The 19262-nt window shown below is 39.0% G+C and overlaps 1 protein-coding gene and 2 non-coding genes across 21 annotated transcripts; 1 reads left to right on the top strand and 2 right to left on the bottom strand.

Annotated features, from left to right (window-relative positions):
- Positions 1-2873: 2873 nt before the first annotated feature.
- Positions 2874-2955, bottom strand: TRNAS-GCU (transfer RNA serine (anticodon GCU)). Its single transcript has one exon. It is a non-coding gene; the product is annotated as a tRNA-Ser (tRNA).
- Positions 2956-10350: 7395 nt separating this feature from the next.
- On the bottom strand, positions 10351-10444 carry TRNAI-UAU (transfer RNA isoleucine (anticodon UAU)). Its single transcript has 2 exons — positions 10407-10444; positions 10351-10386 (listed from the first exon to the last, which is right to left on the bottom strand). It is a non-coding gene; the product is annotated as a tRNA-Ile (tRNA).
- Positions 10445-10469: 25 nt separating this feature from the next.
- On the top strand, positions 10470-17179 carry LOC100155756 (transmembrane protein 225B). Of its 19 annotated transcripts, none has more exons than XR_298748.4 (6): positions 10470-10711; positions 13725-13883; positions 14469-14682; positions 15106-15188; positions 15449-15586; positions 16032-17179. XR_298748.4 is itself a non-coding variant. In XM_005656221.3 (6 exons), the coding sequence occupies exons 2-6, from the start codon at positions 13839-13841 to the stop codon at positions 16172-16174; spliced, it is 684 nt and encodes a 227-aa protein (XP_005656278.2). In that variant the 5' UTR covers positions 10470-10711; positions 13725-13838; the 3' UTR covers positions 16175-17179. The 19 variants fall into 19 exon arrangements, 5 of the variants coding, with proteins under 5 accessions (XP_005656278.2, XP_020955493.1, XP_020955490.1 ...); XR_014809776.1 differs by having other exon boundaries at positions 10470-10715; XR_014809782.1 differs by having other exon boundaries at positions 10470-10715; positions 15079-15188.
- Positions 17180-19262: the final 2083 nt, after the last annotated feature.

The following is a 19262-nucleotide window of genomic DNA, read 5'->3' as shown; positions in this document are numbered from 1 at the left end:
ATTACCACTCCCATTCCCTACTATTACTAAATACCTTACTAAACTTTTAATATAGACCTTAGAACATTAATTTTCCAAGTGTGGTTCTGGGTCCAGAATCATTAGAATCACTTGGGAATTTGTTAGAAATGGAAATTCTACAGTCCATCCTAGACCTAGAAAGTCTGTGGGTATGTCCCAGCAATTTGTATTTTAAAAGGCCCTCCAGGTAATTCTGAGACACACGCAACTTTAAGTCTGTGCAGGAGAAGAGACAGTTAATGGAGTTGATTCCAGAGCAAAAGCACAACAAAAAAGAACTAGAAATAACAATTTTAAATTGATTAGGGAATGAATAAAGACATTGTATAGCAGTCATACAACTGACTATTTTATAGAACTAAAAAATAATGAACTGCATCAGCAGTCACAATATGGGTGGATCAAGTAGCAGAAAGTTGTATAAGTTATGGTACAATTTTAATAGAGTTTCAAACAAGCAAAACTAAAATATATATTTTGGGGGGATATACACATACATGATAAATTAAAAGCAGAAAGACATTAATTTTTACTCTTTTGAGAGCTGATCCTAAATTAACTGCATTTTTCAGATAATATAGTTTTAATTACACTTTTGAACATTTTTTTTTGGACTTTATGGCCTACAGTGTTTTCTGTTCCTTTGGATTTTGGAAAATAATCAGCCTTTGGGTTTTCTTCTCTGACACACTAGGATCCACTTGAGGAGAATGATCTAAAGTAGAAATAAGAACAAAAAATGGCTTCTGATACATGCACACTTCCCATCCCAGTAAGACTCGCCCAGGATCAAAGAATTCCAAACGATAATGGAGAATCGACTAATCGCCCACTAGGATTTGAAAAGATCTTCTCAATACCAGTATTCATGGTCCATTTCCCTACTTAGGGCAATTATTGATTGTCTTTTTGCTTTCAAAACCTCAGAGAAGGATTCAAAACTGTCTTTTAACACTGTTCATTTACTTTAAAGATTTTGATTTGTTGGGAAATTGACCCATGGTTACATAAAGCTTAGGACAGCTGACTGATGATGTTCTTCAGCTGTGTTCCAGTGTTCCATTTAAAGAAACCTTTTCCACATTAAAAAAAAAAAAAAAAAAAAAGAAAGAAAAATTTGCAGATAAGTTACATTTGACTTTTAGAATAATTTTGAAAATTCCAGAAAAGATCTAATCACCCATCTAACTGCTCAACTGCCCATATTAATAAAGGAATCTCAGGCTTCAAATTTGGGAACTGAAAGCTGCTTACATTAATGCAGAGATTTGGGAGCAGTTACTGGACCCAACTATAAATACAAATTCATGCCAATAAAGAGAAAAGATGATAGGAAGAATGAAGAAGAGATTTATACGGAGCATCACCAACAAGTGATGCCTAATCAGAACGTATCACAGATAAACCTACAGATAAACCTTTCAGAGGATCCTGAAAGGTACAACTTTAGTTCTAGGAAGACCCAAATCTCCTCCTCCTTCCCAGAAATATACAAGGACACAGCAGACTGTCCCTGCCCTGAGATCCCCACATCCCAAGGAGTGTGGAGTGGGGGAGGAAAGAGTTTGAACACAAACTTCCTCATCATAACTCTTAAAACGCCTCAGATAGATTTTTTAGGACATACCTTGATTTTTTAAAATAATGATTTGTTTGGCTTAAACTTGCAACTAGGAAACAAGCAACAGAGAAAATGGTTCAAATCACAACCCTTATTGAATATGCTTTAATCACAGAAAATGAAGCAGTAAATTGGGGACATTAGACTTGTTCATTATTTGTAGAACTGATTAATGTCACAGAAGTGCAATGAGCTCACAGATTTATCAGTTGTACAGTGAAACCCACCCAGGTATGATGAGCCAGACCTGCTCTAGAGATGAGCTAGAAATTTTGAGTTTCATTCTCAAGAAATGCAGATGTGGGCCATCTGTGTAAATCACTCTGTTCTGTCTTAAAACTAGGAAAGAAGGGTTTTTTTTTTCTTACACTAAACCCATGTTGCGATCATTTCTTGAATGTATACATCAACTTCCATTTTATATATTCAACCAGAGATACAATCCATTTGTTCTCATGATAACTAATAACTTGCCAAAGAGAAGAACTGGAAAAAGCACACCAGGAGGAGGCCTATGGATAAGGCCAGGCAACAGAAGGCTCTGAGATGAGTTTACAGGTTTTTAAAATATTATGTCTAATTTTCAGTGTGTTTTAAAATCTGCTTAATAAAATGTGTTTACTTTTTTTAAGGAAGAGTTTGGAAAAATATTTTTACCAAATCATCCTAAAAATAATAATTTTAAAACAGGAGATAATGCAATTTGAAAAATTATTTGAAATTTGAGGAGGGGAAAAAAATCATTTTCCTAAGTGGATAGACCTCAAACATTTATACGTGCATAACTTATACTCTATTGTTACATAAATACAAAATACTAAAATCACTGCAAAACTGATCGTCGTTTATACTGGAGGATCTGGCTTACTCGAGTATTAATGTAAAAAGAAACAACAAATTTAGAAACAAAATTAGTTAATTGTTAAACAAATCCACGGAGTTCAAAGCCCTCCCTAATTATGAATTGGTTGAAAACAAAAGTCCTTTGGAGGAGTCTGCTAGATATCAAGAGAACAATATGTTAGGGTAAAGCTGAGGAGTAATCTGCAAAACCTGCTCTAAGAAGTCAGCACCTTAAATTCAGGAACACTTATGATTCTATATGGCAGGGAGATATGACAAGTCATAGAAAATGGAGAGGAAGTTAGCTTTCGCGAGAGAATGACCCAACTGGCAATGCTAGGAAACCTGAAAATACTCCCGTGTCCTTCACACTAAAAGTGTACAGACTCGACGAGGGTGGGATTCGAACCCACGCGTGCAGAGCACAATGGATTAGCAGTCCATCGCCTTAACCACTCGGCCACCTCGTCCCCACGTTTCGCCGTCCTGGGGTGTTTTATTTCGGAGTTTATACCCAGGAATTTACTGGCTATCCTGGGTGGAAAGGCCATTGAAATATGGCTTGGAGACATCTAGGAGACCTGGAGGTAGCTAGCTTCCACACGAATGGACAAAGAACTGAAGACGAAAGCTGCGACGGGGGAAAAAAGAGTTTAAACTTCACAGGAGTCATAAACGTGGTTGAGAAGTGGTAGGAACACACTTGCCTAGGTTTTCACTCTCTTTCTCTGCTGCCTGGTCCCAGCAGGGGGCGCCTCAGCGTCAGGTCCGGGCAGGCAGTGGGCGTGACTCGGCCAACCTGGGCTGAACCAGAGTTTGCTGTTACTGCGTCAGCGGAGCCTGGTCCCTGCGCTCCAGAGAGAGGCTGCCAGGCCGCAGGAGCAGAGGTTCCCTGAGCCGGTCCCACTGGAGTCGACTTCTGGGGAGCTGGAGAATCTGAACTCTTAATTCGCGGTTAATAAAATAGCCTGGAAAATTAAACGACCAATGGGTTCAATTTCCATTCAGGGTTACTGTCACTTCTTCAGTACTTTAAGATGAAATTGCTTAGAAAAGAATCCTTAAACTCTTGGGGCTCTCCTCCCAGGTTATTTGCATCCAAAGAACCATGAATTCTGATCCCACCCATCCACCCCCTCCGGCCAGATACCTGTGTGTTTTCTAGGGGAGAGTTTATCTAACTTTCACTAGGTCTTCCAAGCTGTCTGATGCTGAAAACGTCAAGAAACTCAACACTAGTGAGAAAACAATTCAAAGAGAAAAAGTGTTCAGCTCCATCTCTTTGTTTCATAAGAACGAACACAACACAGCAGCAATTATCACAGCATTGTAAATCAATTACACTTAAATATACTTTTAAAAATGCAAAAAAAAAAGGTACTGACTCAAAAAAATAAGAAAAGGAATGAACGTAATGAACAGGTGAACAAACAAGAATAGAAACTAAGTCTGACAAATCAGAGTAATCATAAAAGCCTGGGGGGAAAAAAGATAATATGGAAGATGTCTTGCCAAGCAAGTTTTCTAGGGGTGGAGAAAAATGAAGTTGTCCCAGAATGAGGAATGGACCTGAGCAAAGGTAGGGAGGCATGCAAAGCGATCATATGACTCATCCTGTTGTCAATTCTGATAGCAAAGGGTAGAGGAATTACATTCCTTTCGCAAGAAAGGACAGTATAATTAACATGAAAATTGACAAAAATATATAGTCCTTTCACAGGAAGTGATGGTGAATCACTGCGAAAATAATACACTAACTCTAATGTATTTGAAATTATTAAAAAGAAATCTGAAAATTAAAACACTGAAAATATACTTAAATAGATTTATTAGATAGAGTAGAAGGAAGAATTAGGAAGCTGGAAGCTAGATTTGAGGGAACTATGTAAAATACTATCCACCAATAAAAATAGTTGGAAATTAGGAAAGAGGAATAAGAAAAGTGAAGGTTAGGAGAGTTCTGTCATCTAATCAAAGTCCCAAAAGTAATTATTGAGAGAATAGGGAAGAGCCAAGATATGCTTGTGGAATAAATTTATTTTTTAATTTTTTTTGTAAAATAAATTTAAAGTATTTACAGCTATGCAAGTAAAATATATTAAAAATAATGTACAACTGTACACACAATAATGGAATTCCAGAACACAAAAGTCAATGGTATCTCATAAAATCTAGCAGGAGAAATGAGGAATACCCTACTATGAAACATATCATACATATAATACCATAATGGAAATTAGGAAATGGTTTTCTCTGAATATTAATTAAAGCAATATATATCAGGACTTTCACTTCTAGATGGTTTAAAAAAGTTTAGAATAAGAGTTCTCAGTGTCATTCAGCAGTAATGAACCCAAATGGTATCCATAAGGACGCAGGCTTGATCCCTGGCCTTGCTCAGTGGGTTAAGGATCCAACGTTGCTGTGAGCTATCGTGGAGGTTGCAGATATGGCTTGGATCCAGTGATGCTGTGGCTGTGGCACAGCTATAGCTCCGATTAGACCCTAGCCTGGGAACTTCCATATGTCATGGGTTTGGCCTCAAAAAAAAAAAAGGAAAAGAAAAGATACTTTTAGGAAGATGAATGGTCCTCCTAAAAATCATTTTAAAAATCATTTAAAAACACAAAAATCACATGAATGATCAAAGGTACAATGAACAAATGGAACAAATAGAAAATTGGTAGTTATAAATCCAAATATTTTAGTCATAATGTTAAACATAAATGGGTTTGACACTCCAAGCAAACTATATGGTTAAGTGAAAAAAGCAAACTAGTAGAAATGCATTACTTTTTGTTTGAGAGGAAAAATGAATATTTTCATTTATTTGCTTAAATTTTCAAAGAAAACAATGAAATTTTAAGGCCAAATATCCTACTTTTAAAAATGTCACCTGTACAGTAGAAGAAAGAAGAGTGAAGAGAGAATGCTAATCAAAATAAGACCTCTGTGAACAAACCTGATATTAAAGTTTTAACTTCAGAATCATGTAAATATTTTACTTATTTTTAGAAATCATAAAGCTTTCTTTAAACTTTGAAACACATGACCTAACTGTATATCAGATTGTTTGCATAAACATACAGAGAACTATTTTAAGTGACTTAAAATCACAATGTTTGGAAAATATGGTTCTAACGGGATCCATTCCAGAGACAGAGGTGCTGTAAATGTATCTTTAAATTTTAAGTTACATTCAGTGTTCTTGTTCTTAGTGATTAAAAAAAAAAATCTAAATGGCTCCCAAGATTCTAACCCCGACATACACTCCTTTTATGATCTCTTACCCCTGAGTGTGGATGGGCTTGATTCATACAAGTGAATCCTTTTACAGAAGGTCTAGAAGGCAAGGCTATTCTAGTCATTCTGTTCCTCTGTATGTTTGACTATTGAACTGTAGCAATGCCTATTCAGTTCTCGGAGTCTTAGTTGGGGTGGAATGAAATGTACCAAGCACATTAGCCTGAAAGATCACAAAATGGAGATAAGATTTAATTTGCCACCAAGACGGGATGAGGAGGTGTAACCTGTGAGTTTCTCTGGGCCGGGAGCTCCAGAGAAGTTCTTGGAACCCCATGATGCTCTTTGCTGGCTGTCTCCATTTGTTCTTCTTGTCTTTCCTTTAATTCTGCTGCCCATTCTTTTCCTTTAAGTTTGTTTTGTTTTGTTTTGGCAAATTGTCACACATAAACAAAAGTAGAGAGTAGAGTATAAATACATCCAAGTACATCACACATACTTCAACAATTATCAACATTTTGCCAAACTGGTTTTCCATATTATTGTATGGTTAATCTCAGGCATTAAATTATATTATGTATTCTTTCATCTGTTCAGTAAGAATCTTTAATCAATAAAGTGGGTATTCATTCATCTTTGAAGCTATAGAAGTTCTAAGTATAATTCATAGAATAAATAGTTTTCTTCAGCCAATTCTGCCACTACTTTCAGGAACGGCTGGGGAGAGAACAACTTTTTTTTTAATGTTTATGGTGCTATTACTTATTACCTATGCTTCTATTTGTTTTCTCTTGCTATTAAAAAGCAGGAACGGTTCTAGATGTTTAAAATGAAATGATCTATGTGTAAAACAGGAGGCAAGATTATTCTCGGTGAATTTCTACAAAAGTGCAAGGCTTGAGTAACCTAAGCTTGCAGTTTAATACTACTATCTTCCTAATAGTTTACCCTGTTCTCCTCTCCACTTCCTGCTTTATAACTCAAGACTCAACCTTCAGTTCCTCATGGCTTTCCTCTGTTTTTCCCTCTTTTGGCATCCAGTCCAAGGCTTCTCGTGGTGATTTAACTCCCAAATACTTCAGATTGGGTTGTCTCACTCCTGGCCAGACTCCAGGGATGTTAGAGGTCTCCTGCTTAAGTAACCAGAATACCAGCTCCAGCCCACTGTCTACCCAGACATCAAGGATTGAAAACTGGGTGCCTGAGCATACTATAAATCCGATTAAAACCCTTTTAACAACTGTGTAGTGTAGAGTCCTCGCCCTGGCAACAGGGTGCAGTCACACTCTGGTTGCATCCCATATTTGGTAGCAACATATTGGGGAAAAATAAAAATGCCTTTGGGAAAAATGCATGAGAATAGCTTGTATAATTTCAGAAACCACATGTGGAAGAGCCTGGACTTTGAAGCTATGCTTGAGTTTTGCTCTTCTTTACACCAGCAGAAGTCTCTGAACTGCTCTATTCAGTGATGACCCAGCTCTTACTACAAAAGAGAAGAGCATTTGGAGACATCTATGTAATGAGCTGGAGGTCGGGCGTAGGGCCTCCTCTTCCTCTGAGGCGAAGTCCAGGAAGTCAAATTAGGGTGAAGCTAGGGCTTTCCTATCATGATTTTCCAGGTCTGGCTGTTTTTTTACTTTCCTTTGCTGGGCTGTCAGGGGTTTCTGCCTGAGGCTGTTTATAAATGGTCTCATCTCCATTCTGTGCAGTTTGGCCTGGGTGGGCATAAGGTTACCAATGGATGCAGGAAGGCCTGGAAAAAACAAGGATATAGAGATGATATTGATGGCACTTCTTCTCAGGCAAGGAGAAGTTAGATCAAATGTAGAGCACTTGCCTTGCATGCTAAGGGTGGTGAGATTGATACCCACATTCTCCAGTTTCAGACTTTTGCTTGCCATCCTTATGACCTGGAGAAGTTCTCCAGTTAAAGGCAGATTCAAAGCCAGGAATAAAATTACATAATCTTCAAGAGATGTAGTTAAAACTTTCATATTTTTTCTATTAGATTGCTTAGCACCCAAGACAAGATCACAGCAGTGGGGAGCAAATCCAGAGCAAGAAATGATACTTTATGAGAAAAAAAGACGGCTGTTACACATACATTTTTTTATTCTCTGTATTTATAAAGGCATTTCAAGATTAGAACTGAAACTTGAATAGAGCCTTGAAAGAATCATGTAAACTTTGTGTTATCTTATTTTCTGAATATTCTGATGATATTTTTTCCTCAAAAAATGCATTTGAAAATATATATTAATAGATGTACTTTGTTTTCTGGTCTGAATATTTGTGCTCCCCTAAAATTTGCATGTTGAAATCTAATGGCCAGGGTGATGGTATTTGGAGGTGAGGTCTTTGGTAGATGGTTACCTAATGAAGGCAGAGCCTTCGTGAATGGGATTAGTGCCTTCGTAAGAGGCACCAGTTAGCTGGCTTGCCCTTTCCACCATGTAGGAAGTCAGCACAGTCTGTGGCTGGAAGAAGACTTTCACCAGACTTCTGATCAGCTGGTGACTTGATCTTGGACTTGGCAGCCTCCAGGACTGCAAAACATAAATGCTACCTAGTCTATGATATTTGTGATAGTGGCCCAAATCAAGACACCATATTTATTCTTTTCATATAAGTTTCTAATTTTATAAAGTTCAATTTTATTTTACTAAGTTGACAATGGATGAGTTTACTATATGTTTTTATACTATTCCATGAAAGGAAAGCACACTTTGTTAGGGACTTGTTAAAGTAATTAAACAAGGAGACCATTAAACTAAGTTGGCTCTAAATGCCCTTGGTAGCCTAGGTAAGCAAACCAAAACCTAAACCAGAAGCAGTGCACTGGAATCTGAGAAAATGAAATTTAAGATCAATTTCTCTCTCTCTCATACACACACACACACACACACACACACACTTCCCAACCCGACTAGTATCCATGAGGAAGCGGGTTCCATCCGTGGCCTCGCTCAGTGGGTTAAGGATCCAGCCTTGTGTGAACTGTGGTGTAGGTCACAGATGTGGCTGGAATCCTGTGTTGCTGTGACTGTGGTGTAGGCCTGGCAGCTATAGCTATGATTCAACTCCCAGCCTGGGAACTTCCATATGCCGCAGGTGAGGCCCTAAAAAGACAAAAAAAGAAAGAAAGAAAGAAGAAAGGAAGGAAGAAAGAAAGAAAGGAAGAAAAAGAAAAAGAAAAAGAAAGAAAGAGAGAGAAAGAAAGAAAGAAAGAAAAATGATCACAAGGAACCAACCAGGTTTTCTCACATAAAGCAATCTTAAGGTATAGCCAATCAAATCCTCTCTTTGCTTTGCTTCTGACATCTCTATAAAAGCCTTCCCACCAGCTTTTGCCTGCAGAGCCTCCTAAGCACTTTTTGTTTGGCACTCCCTGATTTGAATGGATACTTGCTCAAATAAACTCTGGTAAATTTTATGTGCCTCAGTTTACCTCAGTTAGTCCAATGATTTAGTTTTTAAATCTAAGGAATTAAAATCATATTAAATAAGATATCAGTATGATTCAAAATACTGCAAATAACCTAAATATATACTTTGACATCTTCCAAGATAGCATGAGCTATGACATGATAAAGTGTTCACTTTTATTATTACCTGGTGCTTTCCTGGATGGGACCTCCCTACCCTTCCCCGGGAGACAACTCTGACTGGACAATGTACAGATACATGCAGGACTTCAAGAAATCCAAACCACAAGAGAGAGTTCTCTGGACCCAGCTTTATTCCATGCACCTTCTGTGACCTGTCCTGGTTGGGACATATGTGCTCTCAAGTTTGGGATAATATTTACTGCTAGGAAAAGTACTCCAAATTACTTAGTTCAATTCACCCTCTTGGGGTGAGTAGGGAGGCATGTGATAAGATCTTTGACCAGGCAGACTTCTTGCATCATTGTGGAGCTGGGTGGGGAAGCATATTTTTAAATCAAAATCACTACCTACTTCCAACCTACCTCACTCACAACAATATGGTTTTTTTCCTATTACATTGTTCTACAGAGCTCTGGTCTCTGGGGAATTATCACTCCTCCTTTTCCAGGCCCAGATGGTTGGAACACCTGAGGATGTCAGGATTTGTGTCTCAGTTGATAAAAGCTGCATAGTTGTTGGCTCATCAGGGGAAAAATGAAGGGGAAGGGATACTACAGGTGATGCTGTTTTCAGAAATCAGTATTTTGGGTTTTTTCCCCCCCAAACTAGAGCTTTCATCAAACAGGAACCCCAACCAAGTTCCCACTTTTGATTCTCTCTAATGGAGTTCAATGCTTATCGACTCTGGGAAGTTTCATAGCGATCTCTAAGTGTGTGCCAGGGAATCTCTGAGGAATGATGATCATAAGAGCAAAGTGAGAAGAGGCCATCAGGAGATGTTCTTTATTTGAGATCAGTTTGCAAGATAGGTAAAGATAAAAGAATCAAAGAAGTTAACTCACTGCGGCACAACACATTCATTCTGTCCGTAATGGCAAAGAATCAAAGAAGTTAACTCACTGCGGCACAACACATTCATTCTGTCCGTAATGGCTTGTCGGAGATCGATCTACGTAGCTGGGTAAGAATGAAAGCTACAGGACAAATTCTAACATAGCGATTATAAAACGATGCTCCAGGTGAGGATCGAACTCACAACCTCGGCATTACTCGCACACATACTGCCATATAAGTACCGCGCGCTAACCGATTGCGCCACTGGAGCACTTGTGTCTTGCTTCCGGTCACTCATTACAGGGCCTATGCAGGAATATCTAACGTCTTTGCCAAAGTGCCTCCTTCCGTCTCCGGAGTCCCGTAACTGCATCTTGCGCACAAAGGCGGACTGGGTTCAGCAGCGAACCCCACCAGAGCACACCGATCCCGATGGCGCGGAAGGTGCTCTGCTAGCGGCAACGAAGATGGATATTTAGTGCAAACACTGGGAGACCGACTGCCTCGAACATTCCAAAGAGGACCTTCAGTGGGCAGAGTAGGTGGGCGAGGCTTCTGCTGCTGAAGGTCGCGGAGCCCTTCCGTTTGCCTCTCTCCCGGATGCTTCTCCTCCTGTTTGCGCTTGCGGAAGGGGTGAAGGTGGGAGGACCACCACGCTGTTGAAGGTTATGTCTGAGTGTGTGAGCATCCAGAATTCCTGTGGGCTTCTAGGGCACATTTGCTTAGAGCTCCTAGTTTGGTTAGTTAGGTGGTGATCTTTAACGAGTTAGAAGACAACCTACCTTCAAAGCAAGTATTCCTCTTATTGAATGTCTTTGAAGCATTTTATTTTATTCGTTGTTATTATTATTTTATCTTTTTAGGGCACCACCGGAGGCTGATGGACGTTTCCAGGCTAGGGGTCAAATCCGAGCGGCAGCTGCCTGCCTACGCCACAGCCAAAGGGGATCTGAGCTGCTTCTGCGACCTACACCGCAGCTCAAGGCAACGCGGGGTGGGGGTGGGGGGAGCGGGAGGGGACGGTGGGGGGGGGTGTGTTTGTGTGTGAATCCTTAACCCACTGACCGAAGCCAGGATCGAACCGCTTTCCCATGGATACTAGTCAGGTTTCCCACCAAGCCAAAACGGGAATTCCATGAATCATTTTAAATGTAATATTTGGGTAACATCAGAAAACTGTATTTGAATCTAAAACTCATTTGTATCATTGGCCATTTATGGCTCAATTGACCTTTTAAATATTCTGAATCCAAACATTTTTCAAATATAGTTTCGAATATATGCATTAATAACTCATTTTAACATGTGTGCTGCTAGATTTTAATTTGGGCAAAAAATACAAACTACATATACATTTTTATGCTGCCCTAAGAGATTCTTTAAAACAATTTCATTCTTTAAGTTACTTAGTTTTCTTAATAAGACAATAGGGATCTCCATGGAGCAATGCTTAAAATCAAATTTTGGTGTGATAAAGTGTGGTAAATGATTCAAATTTTCAGTAATTACTATGATGCTGATTTGAAGTAAATTTTACATAGGGCTTCTTTGAGTACTTTTACATTTATTTTCTTAATTTAGTTCTAAGCAATCCTACAGGGGTAGTTATTTTCATTGCTATAATATGTAAACAATAATCTCTGATCACTCACTGTGATTAATAAGTATAAATAAACAAAACAGTCAATCTCTTGTGGAGTTTATATCTGAGAGACCCAGAAAAGTCATAAAAATTAAAAAGAAATGTACCAGTGAACACAACTGAATATAAGCGAGAACAGGCTGGATTTTCAGTCATGTGAACAGAGTGTTTACAAAAGAAAAAGAAATTAGCTTCTAGCCCTTTAGGTGACTGAGATGTCAAACTTATTATTAAACATTATTACGGACATTTTCAAACGTATATAAGTTGATGTAATTAGATAATGAACTCCCATGTAATTGGTTTTACAATCATCATTTAACCAATCTTGTTTCTTCTATCCTTCTAATACTGTTTTTGTGTATATAGGTGGGAGGAGGAGGGGGTTGAAGATGGGAGTGGGAGTGTTTTAAAGTAAAACCTAGACATATCATTTCACCCTAACTTCTTCAGCTTGTATGTCTTAGAGATAAGAACTCTTTTTATTTTATACCACTTTCTTTTCTTTATATGAATGCAATATCATTATTACATTCAGCAAATTTAGCAGGAATCCTTTACTATCAGAAGTGGCTTGGCCAAAATGTAAGCTGCGTAACTAGGATTTGAATTCGGGTTCTCTGGCTCCTACACGATTCCTTTTTCAAGCCTTTTAAAACAAGGAACAGTTGTCTTTTTTTAAGGGAATGGGTGCCTCAAAGCAAACGTGGAGTAATTAATTATGTTTGTAATGTGTAGACTGAGAGGCTGTATATAAAGGAGAGAGGAAGTGACCACTGTTTACAGTGAACAATTTGATTGCTAAATATATTTATAGTTTCCCTTTATTCCTTTTTTTTTTTTTTGACATCAGCAGAAATGTATTTGCATATCTGCTTTGTTTTCCAGGGTCAGTTCAAAGCTCAGGAGAGAATATGGTGCTCTTCTCATTTGGGCCCCCACTAACCTTGAGACTTAAGATATTGTCTTTGCAATATCTACTTTTCCTAAGTTCCATGTGCGCATGATTAGCAAAAGCAATCTTTACCTTGTCAAGTTACCTCTGATTTCATAAATACCCCTTCTTTTCCCAGCCAATAGCATTCTCATGCTGTCCTCTTTTAATGGTTTAACTGACTGACATGTAAACCTATAATGCTAAGCTGGAAATGTACTTTACTATTGTACATTCTAGCATCCTACTTTTTCCTAGCAATATATTGCTTTCATGCACATCCAACAAAAACAGTCAGTTGAGGGAAACTGACAGATGTGCCAACCCTCTGTCCTAAGGATGATCCTTTTGATCCTGGATTAGTCATTCATTCCACAAATATTTATTTAGCACCTGTCTTGTGCTGGAACACATATGTGAATAGAATAGACAAATAGAATCCTGCCTTCTCAGAGCTTACATTTAAGAAACTTTTAAACAAAGTTTCTTAGCAACCCTATGCTTTTTCATCTCATTTTCATTTATTAATTTATGTGTTAATTCCCTCATCAACAAACACACAGAGTGTCTATCATTGCCAAATAAGGTTGAGATCAGAAGTCATTACCTATTTTAATATCATTCTGGTGAAGGAATTGAAGGGTGTAATATGAATCATTATATACCCTTAACACAAAACTGGTTTCCACTTAATATTTTCCTGGTTATTTCCCTGATTATCCCATATTCTCTCTCAAATGTTTCAGTGTTATACAGGAATAAAGTCCTCCTGCCTATTCAGTATTAGAAGTTAGAACTAAATTAGAACTAAGGGCAAAAACCATAAATTTTGAGGCACACATGTGCCAAAGAAAACAAAGGCGTTCCTGAGTGGAGGAGGTTGAGAGATGAAATGTTTTTAAAACACAGGACCAGTAGGATAGAATGGTTCATTTTTGTTGGGAAGTAGAGTTCACATGTTTATGATGTCACTAGATGTTTCTGCCAATGAGGAGTCAGGAAGCGACCACAAGGTTCTGCTCTTGAAGAGAAGGCTAGGATGGGCCTCAGTGATAAAAGGTGCCGTGGAAAACAAAGTGTAATCAAAAGATGAAAGCTGAAACAGAAAAATTAAAAGAAGAAATAAAAGAAAAGGTAAACTGAGACCATTAACAGAAAGAGAAAGGGAAAAGGGGGCTGTGATGAGGGGAGTGATGATGAGCAGGAATGTTGAGGCTAGAGAGCATCAGAAAAAATATTACTTCTCTTGACAGCCCTAGGGAATGTATTTGGTATATGCTTTTTTTTTTTTTTTTTTTTCCTTTCTGTTAACAGATAGTCACAGAGATCCCCTTACCTGTAAAGCACCATGCTAAATGTGGTGCGAGATTAAGAAGTTGGGCCTATGGTTGTCCGGGGACGTCAAGATACACAGACACCCAGGAAAAGCATAGTGACAACACAGAGTTGTGGATGGTTGTATACAAGTGGTTCAGACAAGTTGTATAGAACAAGGAGAAAGATCTCAGTTCTAGCTGGAGGGGGATACAGGGTCAATCTGTGACTTGGAGAGGATTTGGTTGGGAGATGGGGAGGGAGAAATTCACGAGCTGAGGATGAGCAAAGACAAGGTGGTTGGACTTGTAGGAGTGTTTCAGAATGAGGAGAAATCCCAAAGGAACTAAGGAAATCTAACTCATTTACCTCCTCCTCCTCTTTTTTCTTTTCTTTTTTTTTCAGTCAACACCCTTTTGTGTGAAATGTGGGATAGTTAAACCATATCGCATTCTTATCCTCGTCTGCACTTTCAGTGGTTCTGCCCTTCTGTGGTGGGCCTTCAGCCTCTCCACCTGGGTGAGGATAGAAATCCCAAGTGGCTCCCAAGTCCTTTTCAGTGCTCTTTTTGCAATATGCAGTGGTGAGATCAAGTGTTGGATTCCACTATCAAAATCAAGTAAGTCCTAGCCTTGAAAGGGAGGGTCCTTCTCCAACCCTGTCCTTGCTGGGAATTTTCAGTCTCGTTTTCTGCCCCAGTACACCTGAAGGAAGCAGTTATACTTCCATCAGTAACATTGGCTCATTTCAGAATGAGTGTGGGGACCAGGCTTCCCTAGGGATACCAGCCCAGGGAGAATCAGCTAAATCTTTCGTGTGGTTGACATCTCCCTCCATCCCTAAGCTTCCCACCACTTGCCAATGGTTCCTGCCTTAAAGTCTCTGTACAATTTCTTTAGTATTCTGGGGATTCAGACTCACAAGGAAGGGGGGCCCTAGAGGGAGCTGCTGGCCTTTCTCCCCTCTCCCTCCCTAATTCAGACGACTACATCTTTGGTCGAATTTTCATGATCAGCGCCCTTCTTCTCTCCTTCTTCCTGAGCTTTATACTCCTGGTCTTACCTCATTCCCTTCCTGATACCCGGAAACAGTACTTTGTCTTCACAATCGTCTTCTTCGTCATAGGTAAGGGATGAAAGAAAGAGGGTTCCTTCCATTATTCTGGTTCTGGGCTTGGGTGGTAATCCATTGGGCATCGCCTCTTGGACGTTGTTCATGGACTGCTAAGGGAAAAGGTAATAAAAAGAATGACAACAAAAGGAAAGAAATAGAGTATGGGGAATTAAAATGACCACCTAAGATCTTGAGAATTAGCCCTGAGGCCAGAGACTAAGCTAACCAGATGTGTTGTTGCCCCCACCCCCACTTTTTTTTCTGAGTAACAGGTATCTGTGTGTTCCTTGCATTACTGCTGCACTCTCTGCATGTTTTGAAAGTAACCAACTTATGCAAGGATGCGAAAATCACCTTTCTCTACCCTACTTTCATCCTTTCATTCAGCGCCATACTATTTTTCTTATCTGGTGAGTATTCTTAGGGATTTGTGAGTTTGAGGGTTGGGTTCTGAATTCAGAACAATTAATTCAACACTTAATTGTGGGTTCCAAATATTTGCTTTGAGTACTGTTTAGTTTTGGAATATAGATTTGGGGCAATGATGTCTCATTTGCTCATTGCAGCTGCTCCTACTCTACAATGTTAAAATTTTGCCTTTATAGAAGACATAGAGTCCATTTCTCCTGTACATACTGTAAGAACCATATCTTGGAGATGGAGAGAGAAATTGTAAATGGGTTGTAGCAGGGTGAGAGGTGGGTGAGGTAAAGAATGGGATCCACAGAGTAATCTGCTCTTTAGATTCCTAGATCATACTCTCATTTGTTAAGCCTGTTTACATACTGTAAATTTCTTAATAAATATCAAGTGTTGTAGTCATTTTCATCTTCAACATCATCATTCTTTCCTCAGGAATCCTCTGCTTATTCAGCTCCCATCATTGTTGGCTTCAGTGCGTCTTACAGCAACCAATCCAAGTGAAACCTATGCAAATGTCAGTGGTCAGTGGGAACTCAGCAATGGTCACAGAAAGGACACCGGGTAGAGATGGCTAGCCTAACCTCAGTGGTGGTGAGAAAGCTGATTTTAGAAGAAACATGTCTCACCTGTAATTCAAGATTTCACAGCTATACACACACTCTTATTTAATTACTGCATAAGACTGGAAAGAGTTGGCTGGTTACTAATCATTGTTCAAGATATGGCTTAGGATTCCGGGGACTTAGATATTCATAAGAGAGAAAACACAGTTGGGGTGTGGGGAAAGTTGAGTGTTTGGCTCTTGGGGACTTGAAATGAAAAAAACTTCTCTTCACCTTGAAGATTCTTCTCTTGGCACCCATTTCCCAACCCTCTTGCTGGTATGCCTGGTCTCCTGGCAGTGGTTTTTTTTAGCAGTAACAAAACTCTCTCTCCACTATAAAGCCTGAGTTTGATAAAAACAAATTTTTTTTCTGCTCTCTGGGAATTTCATGAGTGGAATCTTTTCACTACTGTGTTATTCGGGACTCTTTTTTTTTTTTTTTTGCATGTAACAAACCTTATCCAAACTACCTTCAACAAAAATTGAATTTATTGGATGCAGGGGTTACCTCATAGACTCAAAAAAAGTTCTGGTAGAATCAGGGCTACATGAGAGAGTTGGGGAGCTGGAATCTTGAGATCATTTCCTCAGGATACTATTTTTTTAAACTATCCACTGAAGGTTAATGGAATTTCTCAATCCTTAAAATGGAAGCACTATCCTAAATTCCTCTTGCTCATCACTTTCAATGAATCACCAAAGCTTGTCCTTTCCACCTCAACAAGACTTCCGTTCCCCTCCCTGAGCCCTCCTCACTGGTCATCGTGACCAGGTCTTTGTCATCCCTGCCCAGACTGTGTTGTCTCTGAATGTGGCTTGTCCCCCACTGTGGCCTACCTCTGCGAAGCTGCCCAGCTCGAGCTTCCTAAAATACAGAGATGAGAATGTGCTCCTTAAAAGCCTATTTTGCCTTCTTCTGGCCTTCAGGATAAATTCCTTATCTTGATAAATAAAGTTATTTACAAGTTGGCATCAACCTATCTTTTGAAATGTTTCAATTTTTTATTGTGATGTATGTCACACACATCCTACATACAAAAAGTATTAAAATGCATACATCCAACTGGAAGGATAAGAAATGAACCACCATGTCCAGAAAAAAATAGTACTGCCATATTAGAATGCTCTAGTCATGCCCCATCAACTCGCCTTTCCAGCCACTTTTCTTACTCTAGTTCCTCTTCTCCATGCTGATTAAAAGTGTAGTTCTACTACATGAAACTGCTTTCCTCGAATATACCAGGCATTCTTGAAATTCTAGTCATACAAGTACTGAACCCTCTGGCCCTTTATTTCCTTCTTCACAAGGTCACATTTGTTCTGCTTTAAGATTAAGTTCAAATATGATGTCTGAAGAGCTTCTCTGACTTCCCCTGCAGAGTTAATTGCTCTACTCAAAGGCTGCCAGCACATTTTCTTCTTTATTTCTGGAGTAGCACTGTTATATTGTAATTATGAATTTAGATTTGTCTCTGGCATGCTGTTAGTTCTTTGAAGAATGTGGACTAAGCTTTACCTTTGACTCTTTAGAGTTTCACGTTTTCCTTGGTAGATGAATATTCAGTAAATGCCTTTTGAGTTATTAAGATTAAGCCTCAAAAAGTTGGGAAGCATGGAGTTCCCATCGTGGCTCAGTGGTTAATGAATCCAACTAGCAACCATGAGGATGTGGGTTTGATCCCTGGCCTTGCTCATTGGGTAAAGGATCCGGCATTGCTGTGAACTGTGGTGCAGACACAGCTCGGATCCCGTGTTGCTGTGGCTCTGGCGTAGGCTTGGCAGCTGCAGCTCCAATTAAACCCCTAGCCTGGGAACCTCCATATGCCGCAGATGTGACCATAGAAAAGTCAAAAAGACAAAAAAAAAAAAAAGTTGGGAAGCATTTGGACATTCTATCAATGAAGGCTACCTTTTACTGACAGATGAAATCCTTATCAGGACTTTACCTGCTTTGTGTAATTTAATCTCACCACCAACCTGCAAAATAAGTATCATCCCCATTTTGCAGATAAATGGGATGACTAAAAAGTTAATAGGTTTGTCCAAATTCGTATATTCTAGTAACAGAGTCTCTCTACGTCTGCTCTTTTTCTCCTACATCAAATTTCTTCTACGTGAACAACAATAAGAATAGAGAGTAAACGTTAAGACGGAAACTGTTTTGCTGGAGATGAAGAGATTATGATGATAAAACAAATTTACAATACCAACTCTTGTTAAAGAAGCTGGAAAAATAAGCCTGGGAACCAATGAGAGTTATGTATTTTATAGACAGATTTAGGTAGCATGAATTACTGATTTCTGGAGTCAGGAATATAAGACTCCTGCCCTTATATTCCTGATGGAGGAAGCTATTTCCACTTGAACTTCGGAGTTCTACACTGTGATACACATGTTAGTCTCTGACACTTCAGATTAAGAAACTGTAGTGTCATTTTACTGTGCAATCATGAAAACCCTGTGATGTATAGCATTATTAATAGCCAAACTCACACGATTCTGATGTATAAGTGAATAATCATGAACAAATTAATATCCTTGTTTGGAAGACAAATACTATAGGTCAAATTACTTCTCTGATGGTTAGATCTGGAAATCTATCTCTCTCTAGTTAATAATGTAAGGAGTGGTGCTTTCAGCTCTCAAAACTGCTAAAAAATAGTTATTTCATTCTATCGCAAATACAGTGATGGTGCAGGGTATAGCAGCTAATACTGCTTGCCTATTCTACTGCTGATCACCAACACCAGTGCCCCCATTCTTCCTTTCCAACAGAAATATGATTTTATTCACATAAGCTTCTCTCTACTGTCTTGGCTTTGCAGGAGATGGACCCCATTTGCAGCCCCAGAGGCAGAATTATGATTGATCTGATTGATCATGGTGGTCATATTCTTGGCAGTAATTGGCTTAGGTGAGAATTTATGATACAAATCTAGCCAATGTGAGAGGAACTGTAGTGCAGAGCATTTAGGAGAAAGTTGTTCTCAATAAGAGACGAAGAAAGAAGTCTGGTTTTGGATTTTTTTTTTCCCCTGGGCTTTATTTTGAGATTGTGA

Source organism: Sus scrofa, chromosome 7 (assembly GCF_054392235.1).
Source record: "Sus scrofa isolate SSC_HxYL_T2T_F1_AM1 chromosome 7, Sscrofa_HxYL_maternal_Yorkshire_Landrace_v2.0, whole genome shotgun sequence".
NCBI classification, from domain to species: domain Eukaryota; kingdom Metazoa; phylum Chordata; class Mammalia; order Artiodactyla; family Suidae; genus Sus; species Sus scrofa.
The sequence above is the reverse complement of the archived record's forward strand: the minus strand, read 5'-3'. Positions and strand labels throughout refer to the sequence as shown.